Source organism: Engraulis encrasicolus, chromosome 22, assembly GCF_034702125.1.
Source record: "Engraulis encrasicolus isolate BLACKSEA-1 chromosome 22, IST_EnEncr_1.0, whole genome shotgun sequence".
Taxonomy (NCBI): Eukaryota; Metazoa; Chordata; class Actinopteri; order Clupeiformes; family Engraulidae; genus Engraulis; species Engraulis encrasicolus.
The window spans coordinates 22,155,861-22,166,001 of record NC_085878.1 but is presented as its reverse complement, the minus strand read 5'-3'; the positions used below and the strand labels follow the sequence as shown (position 1 = coordinate 22,166,001).

The following is a 10,141-nucleotide window of genomic DNA, read 5'->3' as shown; positions in this document are numbered from 1 at the left end:
ACCTTCTTCTACAAAAAAGCTGTGCCTAAACCAAAACAATTCCTAACCCCAACCTGTCCTTTTCCCTTGTTGTTGTTTTAGCCTAACGTTTAGTATTTTATTAGCATGCTTACCTTGCAGCTCTTTGTACAACACGAACACACTTCCGCTTACTCGGCTGTGGTCCGCAGGTGCGTCTATACGAGTGGACGGCTGAGAAGGAGCTGCGTACGGAGTGCAACCACTACAACAACATCATGGCCCTCTACCTGAAGACCAAGGGGGACTTCATCCTGGTGGGGGACCTCATGAGATCAGTCCTGCTGCTCGCCTACAAGCCCATGGAGGGCAACTTCGAGGAGGTGAGCAGTAGGGGTGTAAATGATAATCGAAATGTATCGATGCGTCAATCCTACGGCCGGCGATTTAAACGAATCGTATCGTATTTGGGCATTCTTAAGTATTGAAAACAATCAAATTGCTGGCCCCTGTCCAATGCCCTTGCTCCATAACATAATAGAAGTAGAAAGTAGAAATTGAATTAAATCGAATCGTAGCGTATCGTGGGGAATTATTAAGTATAGAAAATAATCGGAAAAATAATAACCATTGAAACTGGGCTGCCTATTGCAAAATTTGATCTTTACATGAAAGTTTACTAAGTAGTAAACAAATATTTTCTAGTATGGTCAGTACAGTACAGTCATCTTTGCAGCTAAATGGCTGTTTTTGGAAATTCAAAATTCAAAATTTTCATGTATGAAAAATGCAATACTTAGAATTTGATGCTGGTGGGAAGTATTCATGAAAAAGGTAACATTAGTGAATGGGCAGCATGAATTCTGGAAATAAACAACTAAAAATCTCACACAGTGTCCCTTAAGGGCAGTCATGGGTGAGCGGTTAGGGCGTCAGACTTGCATCCCAGAGGTTGTCGGTTCGACTCCCGACCCGCCAGGTTGGTGGGGGGAGTAATCAACCAGTGCTCTCCCCCATCCTCCTCCATGACTGAGGTACCCTGAGCATGGTACCGTCCCACCGCACTGCTCCCCATGGGGCGCCACTGAGGGCTGCCCCCTTGCACGGGTGAGGCATAAATGCAATTTCGTTGTGTGCAGTGTGCAGAGTTCACTTGTGTGCTGTGGAGTGCTGTGTCACAATGACAATGGGAGTTGGAGTTTCCCAATGGGGCTTTCTTTAAGAAATCAATATCGTATCGTATCCTCATGGAGGCTGTGATTTACACTCCTAGTGAGTAGGAGAGGGAGGGCAGGGCGGAGGGTTTACTTGAAGAAGGTGGGAAGCAACTGTATAAAGACATCATGCGATCGGTGCTGCTGCTGGCTTACAAACCCATGTAGTGACATATTGAGGCACAGGGCTCAGGGGGTTAACTTGGAGGAGGTTTGCAGGAGGGCAGCATTGACCAGGGAGGGGGCCACTTTGAAGAGAATTAAGAATAATAGGATGGAGCTCCTGCGATCAGAGCTGCTGTTCACATCCCAAAGCCCATCGATAGCAACTTTGAAGAGCGGGGTGGGGTGGCATGGCACGTCACAGGGAAACTTTGACCAGCGCAATTTGGGGGCAGCTTAAGGGTGAAGAGTAGCAGGGTGTGACTTAAAAGACCTCATGCATTCAACGATGCTGCTCGCATACTTAACCATGGAGGGCAACCTGGAGGAGAGGAGTACAGGATTGCATGGTGTGGCACAGCACAATGTAGTTTTGAAATCAGAGGTTAAATGTGGCTGGGACCACTTCAATTAGGGAAGGTTCCTTTTTAAGGAGTGTTCAGAGCAAGTTGGAGAAGGTTAGGGGTGGTGAGGGTAATTTTAAAGAGATTTGTGCAGCGGAGGTCGACTTTGAGCAGTTGAGAGAAGGGTACAGCTTTTTTAAGGTGTAGGGCGGGGAAGCACAGAGGGTTGACTAGGGGAGAGAGGACTGCATTGAGCGTTAAGGCTACACAGAAGCCCTCAGTCAGTGGCAACGAGTTGTTTAAAAGCCGAATCGCACAATATGGAGCTGGAGCTTGTCTAGCTCATAAAAATTGGGTACATTAGAAGGTGTCCCATATCACATTTCAGTGGTTCAAGTGTCTTATTAAGGGCCCTTGTTACTTCAGGTAAAGCTGAAATTGGTGGGTAATTATTTTATTCCGAGGCAAAATAGTCCAAATTGGTTTTTCGGAATGGAATAGTTTTATGCGAATAAGCCCATTCACAACAATTTACTGGTATTGCTCCTTTTTAAGCACTGAATAATTTCCTAGAAGCAATATAAATGGCCTCCATTAAAACTTAAAACGGCATAGATAGGAGGGAAAAAAAGGGGAAAAAAGCAGAACCTAAACTTAGTGTCTCTGCCAAAAGCTTTTGGCCACGGCAGCTGGTGCTCCAGCTCTCACTGTAGGCAGCTGATGAGCATTTAGCAAGAGCCTCTTAAGAGTGGTTAGAAATCTCAATCAGACAAGGAGGGAGAAAACCAGCCAGTCTAGAGGTCAGAAGTCAGCAGAGCTGCTGCGAGCCGTGAACGAAACGTAGAGGACGGCTAACAGATAAATGAGCTTAAGAAAAGGACTCCAGGAAAACATCCAAGAGTTCACATCTTAATTGAGAGCTATTCGATCTCTAACAAGAAAGTGTGGAGTTGCATCACATCTTTTGTAGCGCTGGCGGCATTGTGTGGAGAAAAAGAAAAAAAAGGGTTTCTCCAAAACGAATCACCGCAGACGGTTGTCCTCGGTAGCCCTCAGCACCTTGAAATACCTGCAGAATTCAAAGGCGAAGACGTGAACTAGTGCTGCAGTTATTGGAATCCATAGTCTTTTACTCTGTGCCTGAACTAAACTGAATCAATGAAAGGTGTTTGAATTGGTGGTTTCCTTTTGCAGCCTACAGATGTAAATATGTATGTATGGAAGACGGTGTATTTCTGAGGAGATTAAATTGTTTGTTAGATCCAAATAAAGCAGAGTCTTGCACGCGTGCACTCCCACAGCCCACGCTGCGAAGCTCAGGTTTACGTATGCTTTTACCTCAGTGAACTCCATTCCATTCACAACATGACTCTGTCTGGGTACTTGTTCAACCTAGAAGCTGAAAACTTCTTTCTAAGACTTTCAAGGGCTACATATTTCAACACATCAATTCAGATATCAGAGGTTTCCTCCAGGGGTAGTATAATGGCTCAAAGAGCTGTTGAGAGAACACGTCCAAATAGGACTCCTAGTATTCTGTAGTAACTCTGGAGTATAGTGAGTGAGCATAGTGATGTTTCCAGTTGTAGTTGAGTGGTACAGTACAGCGCAATGTCCAGGTACAACGGCAGTCTGAAGTAACTAGTTACTAGCTGTCTGGGTTAAGCTATTGACCAGTATCTAACCAACAACGTAATTTTCCTTGCAAAGTAAAAGACACTGGTCACTCTGTACTAGAACTGTAATAATATTGAATCAAACTGAGAAATCGCGATACGCATAGTGACAGGTAGTATTGTAATGTGCCTATTTAAAGTTCTGTTATCCTTCAGTCCAGAAAGCAACCACGTGATATGATGTGATAGTGCTTCAAATCAATACTACCACACTGTGTGCAGAATTATTAAGCAAACGTGTTTTTTGACCATATTGTCTTTTTTACGCATATTTTCCAACAGGAATCTATATGAATATGAACATGAAAACCTATTGGATCTAAGCATTCCAGGCCATGCATATTTGTATAATAAGATGGGGTTGTGGTCGATGGTGCCCAACACCTTAAATCAGGTGTGCATAATTATTAGGCAACTTTTTTTCTTCTGGGAAAATGGGCCACAAAATAGATCTAACAAACTCTGAAAAGTCTATAAACAATTTGAAGTCTTCTAGAGGGATGTGGCTGCCTTGAAATTGGTAAGACGTTGGTCACGTTAGCACAGAACTATCAAATGCACCGTTACAAAGTCATCAGTCTCATAAGAAATGTCACTGCTAAAAATTGAGAAGAATTTAAGGTGAAACTACAAAAAAATATTATCCTGCAGTCCCATCATGTGCCCCAACAGAAACCTACACCGGGTGTCCAGAAGAACAGTGTATTGAGCACTCAGAGGCATAGCCAAGGTAAGAAGGGATGACGCCAGACAACCATTTAATAAGTTAATTAAGTCAAGACTGGGTCAAAAATATGTGGGGGACAGAGTTTTCAAAGGTATTATCGATGTAGGAAAGTGACTCTTGACAGACAGAGTGGATGAGCCCATGTCTGGATCTTTGAGAGGAAGAAACTTGCATCTTTTAAGAAGACAATGGAATTTATGCAGTTCTTAGGTGATTTCCTGAGTTCCACTCAAATACCAGCAGTGTGTGCACATTACTGATCTAGCCATAGCCTCATCTACCTTGTCCATCAACAGTCACTTTCACTAGTTCATAAAACCATTGAAAAACCTGTCTCAAGACATTTCTTGACCCAGTCTTGACTTAAGTTTCTTGTTGAGTTGTCTTCAGGTTTCATACCGTTTTACCTTGGGCATGTCTCAGAGTGTCCACAAGAACATTGTATTCAGCACTCAATGTAGGTTTCAGTTTTAGAATATAACAGCACTACTACAGGATAATAGTTTTGTGGTAGTTTCATCTTCAATTCTTCTCAATCTGGCAGTTACTTTGTGAGTACATGTCATGTGACACTGATGGCTTTGTAACAGTGCATTAGATGGATGCGACCAATATTTCAAGACAGCCACACCCCTCTGGAAGACTTAAAAATTGTTTATAGTCTTTTCAGAGTTTGTTGGATCTCTTTTGTGGCCCATTTTCCCATAGGAAAACAAAGTTGCCTAATAATTATGCACATTAATTATGGCCTGATATAGGGTATTGGGCTCCTCTGATCACACCGTCTCTTATAATAATATGCATGATCTGGAATGCTTAAATCCAATATGTGTTCATGCCCATAAAGGCTGGTGGCGGACAATGTGCATAAAATGGACGATATGGTCAAAAAACTTGTTTGCCTAATAATTCTGCACACAGTGTATTTTTAAACTTTTGTAACCTATTCTACCCATAAACGGTTATCAAAAAGATACCTTTAAAAAATCGTGATACGAACCAGATTGTGAGTTGAGCATATTGTTACAGCCTTACTCTTTACAAATGTTCAATACATCAGAGATATCTGCTGTTTCATGCTGTAGTAAACTGCTTGGACTGTAGAGTATAGCACCGAGCTTACTGCCCATTATGAGAGCAGTCTCAGCAGCTAGCAGTAGCTCAGCAACAGCCCAGCGGGTTAACCTACGAATGACCAAAAGTTAAAGGCCCGTTGGGCAGCAGAGACCATACTGAGAAAAATGTGGCAGTGCAGTGAAATGGCTGAAGCACCAACCCCCCCAAAACGCACTTGCATGCACACGCACACACACACACACCGCAGATGATCTTTATAAATCTTCGCACGGCGCAGCTCGTCGTGCCGCACTGCCCCCGCTGAGCAATGTGCACTGCTGCCGGTCACACTTGAGATCCCTCATAACTGATAACGCTAGCTGTGGAACGTGGCAATGTATCAGTGTAGTAGGACATTTTACAACGCTCGCACCCCTGGGGAGTTGCACGTACGGTAGCACTTTCTCCAGCCTTCTCAGAACTTGTTACTTTTCCTCACAATTCACCAATTTTTGTGCTCCTTAAAACAGGTCATCCTTGGTGGGGTTTATAAATATATAATGCAATGTTGCACACACCACACTGCCCTACACCCCACTAGACTTACCCTGTGGTGATATTTTCTCTCCTAGAGTGGCAATGACTTGAATCACCCTCTTCGCCCCCTCCAACAAATCACACTGCTTATAGCTCAACATCAGCGGGCCATTTGAACCCATTTTCACAGATAAGAGAATGGAGACTAGAGTCCACTTGGTCCTATGTCCCCCTTGGGGGATGGTAGAAGAGGACCTCTCTTTTTGTCATCGTCCTCATCCCCTCTCCTCTCCTTAAGGTTTTGAAGCAGATTTTTTTTTCTTAGTAGAAAGCCATTTCAGACACACTTGGGTGACTTGGTGTAGAGGCGTTCCTTTAGTGTCTGAGTACAAGGCAAGCTGGCCAAAATAGAATGCGTGGCTCTCTGGGGAGACTCCGTCGCCACTAGCAACTGGAGGGGAAAGCAAAGCTCCCTGAAATTAAAAAGTGAAATTTGTTGAGGACTATTAGAGTTGTCATTTTTGGCCCTGGAGGTGGTGCTTCAAGTTCCAGACACACAGGCGGGGGAGCCATCAGCGCAGTAAAGTAAAAAAAAAACATGGCAATAAAATACTATGTGAATTTGTCTCTGTCTCTCTGTGGCTCTCTCTTAGCGCATTCAGGCCGACTGAGAACCGTGCTGGAGCCCGTTCCAGCACCTAATAGCGAATCGACCGTCGTGTTCACGCCACAGATATGTGCGTTCGCGAACCGGAAAATTGGTTCGCAATGCGAACCGCAAAATACTAGGTTTTTCTCTGCGAACCGTGACGACAGCGTGGTCGTCAGCAGGTTCATCCGGGTAACAGTCACGTGCGGAAAAAGTTCAGAGCCCGGTATGAACACTGGCGGTTCGCAGACAAACACTTTAGTGCCGAACGTAACTGGTGCGAGCACCGACACCGGCTCCGTTCTGGTCGGCCTGAAAGCCATATCTGTGGCTCTCTCTTAGGGCTTTCAGGCCGACCAGAACGGAGCTGGAGTCGGTGCCCGAACCAGTTACGTTCAGCACTTAAGTGTTTATCTGCGAACCGCCCGTGTTCATACCGAGCTCTGAACTTCTCCCGCACGTGACTGCGTTACCCGGATGAACCTGCTGACGAACACGCTGTCGTCACAGTTCGCGGAGAAAAACCTAGTATTTTGCGGTTCGCATTGTGGACCAACTTTCCGGTTTGCGAACGCAAATGTCTGTGGCGTGAACATGACGGCTGGTTCACGATTAGGTGCAGGAACGGGTTCCAGCACTGTTCTCAGTCTGCCTGAACGCGCTATCTTAGGGTTTTCAGGCTGATCAGAACGGAGCCGGTGCCCGCACCAGTTGCGTTCAGTACTTAAGTGCTCATCTGCGAACCACCCGTGCTCATAACGGGCTCTGAACTTTTTCCGCACATGACTGTTTTACCCAGATGAACCTGCGGACGGCCATGTTGTCGTCAGGGTTCGTGGAGAAAAAAAAGCAAGTATTGTGCGATTGCTTTGCGAACTAACTTTCCAGTTCGCGAATGCTAATTTCTGTGGCGGAAAGTGAACGCGACAGCCGGTTCACGATTAGGTTCTCATTAGGTTCTCATTCGGCCTGAATGCGCCCTCTGTGTGTATGTGTGTCTCCCTCCCTCTCTCTCTCTCTCTCTCTCTCTCTCTCTCTCTCTCTCTCTCTCTCTCTCTCTCTCTCTCTCTCTCTTTCTCTCTTTCTCGTTTACCCACTCTTATCTCACATTTTTCTCTCTCTCTCTCATTCTCTCTAGCCCTTATTCTAACCCTCTTCCTTGTCCATTTATCTCCTCTCCGCGGTAGATTGCAAGAGACTTCAACCCCAACTGGATGAGTGCAGTTGAGATCCTGGACGATGACAACTTCTTGGGGGCAGAGAATGCGTTTAACCTCTTCGTCTGCCAGAAAGACAGGTACATTTCGCTACACGCTGCTCTCCGTGCTCTCCTCTGACTCCCTGCTGAATTGCCACAACTGTGTCGTGCTGAAAACTGCCAGACTCGTTTCAGCTGTCTCCTCTCAGCCTTTTCCCTATCGCGCTCTTTGTCTTTTCCTCTCTCCCTCCCACATCCTCTCTTTCCTTCCCTCCTCACTGCCTCCCTTCCGCATCCTTTCATATTTCATCGCTGCGTCTCTCCTCTCTCCTTACGTTCCATCTAATTTTCCATCTTCCCTCAATCCAACTCATTCCATTCTTTTCTTTCCGTCCCTTTTCCCTTTCCTTTTTCTTCTTTACTTCCTTCCTTCTTATTCTTCCTTCTCCTTCTATGCTTTCCTCCCCTCCATCTCTGCCCCTCCCTTTCCATCTTTCCCTCCGTTCCCTCCACTCTTACTCCCTCTCTCCTGCAAATCAGCCACTTAGCTGGAAAACTATTATGTCTACACATCTACATATTGTCATGGTATTGACTTTGTAATAATGTGTGCTTTTATCCCTGACAAATAAGCTATTACCTAACAGTACACACTCCTCTCCTGTCCTCCCCCTCTCCGCCTCCTCTCCTCTCCTCCTCAGTGCGGCCACCACAGACGAGGAGCGTCAGCATCTGCAGGAGGTGGGCGTGTTCCACCTGGGGGAGTTTGTCAACGTCTTCTCGCACGGCTCCCTGGTGCTGCAGAACCTGGGGGAGAGCTCCACACCCACACAGGGCTCAGTGCTGTTCGGGACAGTCAATGGCATGATCGGTGAGGAGATGGACACACACACACAGGGACACACACACACACACACACACAGGGACACACACACACACACACAGGGACACACACACACAGGGACACACACACACACACAGGGACACACACACACAGGGACACACACACACAGGGAGACACACACACAGGGACACACACATAGAGGGACACACACACAGGGGCACGCACGCACACACACAGGGACACGCACGCACACAGGGACACATGTACATACACTGCAAATACAATATCGGTAAGGGCAAGCCAACACACACACACGGACACGCACACACAATAACATACACATACACCACAAACACAATATCTGTAAGGTCAAGCCAAGACACACACTCACACACACACCAACAGCATGATCAGTGAGGCTTGGCAATTGCTGATTCTCTCGCACAGCATCACCACACACATAGTACATCAGTGGCATTATCGGTGACGTCTGGGAAAACATGCTCACGCACTCTTGAGCACACACACACACACACACTCTCACACACACACGCACTCTCACACGCACACGCACACACGCACTCACTCACACACACACACACACACACACACGCACTATCACGCACACGCACACGCACAGTAAAATGATTGGAGAGGAACATGGCACCACAGTCACAACCACCTCCACCTACGCACACACACTCCCCTCAATGTCACCTTTCAGGCACACATCATAGGGACTTTTTTCCCTTTTCCTTCCTTTTTAAGGAAAAGCTGCCGACACGTAGAGGTCAAAATCAATTTGTTTGCTTTGATCTCCCAGCAGCATGACGGGCTCCTCATCTTTCTGTGTGTGTGTGCGGGTGCGTGTGTGCGCGTGTGCGTGTGTCTGTGCGTGCGTGCGCGTGTCTGTGTGCGCCTGTGTGTCTTTGCAGGCTTGGTGACATCTCTGTCTGAGGGCTGGTACAGCCTGCTGCTAGATCTGCAGAACAGACTCAACAAGGTCATCAAGAGTGTGGGGAAGATTGAGCACAGCTTATATCCTTTCCATTACCGCAACAATAACCTGGTGCTGTGTTCCGCGGCTGCAGACTCCCTCTCTGGTCTGTTTCTTTGCCCCCCCCCCCCCTCGCTCTCCCTCTCTCTCCCTCTCCTTCTCACTGTCTCCAACTCTGTGCGAGTCTCTTATCTTTCTTGTCTATATATCTTTGTCTTGCTCACTGTGTCTATCGCCACATCTCTGTATCTGTCTCTCTCTCTCTCCTCTGTCTCTGCCTTCTTCCCTTCCTCCCCGCAGTCTTGTTGTGAAGCTGCTCCCTGTACCTGAGTCTGTGTTGTGTTGTGTAGAAAAGTCCTCCTCGGTAGTGCAGCATTTCCTCTTGTGTGTTGTTTATCTTAACGCCTCTGCACCTGGAGGTCATTCCACACGGAGCGCAAGACGGAGCAGGCCACGGGCTTCATCGACGGAGACCTGATCGAGAGCTTTCTGGACCTGGGCAGAGCCAAGATGCAGGAAGTGGTCAGCGGCCTGCAGGTGAGGGCCGAATATACCCGACACTAGATATCAAGCAAGAGTGGAGAGAGAGGGAGAGAGACGAGAAGAGGTGGACAAACCGAGTGAGGCGATGAGAGGCTAGCAGGAGAGGAGAGAGGCAGAGACGAGAAAAAATAGAGAAGTAGAGGGAGTGAGACGTTAAGTGAAACGGACCACCTCCTGTATCTTAAGTTAATTAGCGACCAATGTACAATTAAAACATAAATGTTGCTATTTTATGC

General features: G+C 46.6%; 1 protein-coding gene across 2 annotated transcripts in view; it reads left to right on the top strand.

Annotated features, from left to right (window-relative positions):
• The window catches only part of ddb1 (damage-specific DNA binding protein 1), a 59,823-nt gene that overhangs the window by 45,609 nt on the left and 4,073 nt on the right, over positions 1-10,141 (top strand). For both annotated transcript variants that reach the window (XM_063188757.1, XM_063188758.1), the window contains 5 exons: positions 171-341; positions 7,511-7,620; positions 8,223-8,392; positions 9,301-9,403; positions 9,776-9,899. In XM_063188757.1, the coding sequence (XP_063044827.1) occupies positions 171-341; positions 7,511-7,620; positions 8,223-8,392; positions 9,301-9,403; positions 9,776-9,899 (678 nt within the window). The remainder of the gene's footprint in view (positions 1-170; positions 342-7,510; positions 7,621-8,222; positions 8,393-9,300; positions 9,404-9,775; positions 9,900-10,141) is intronic.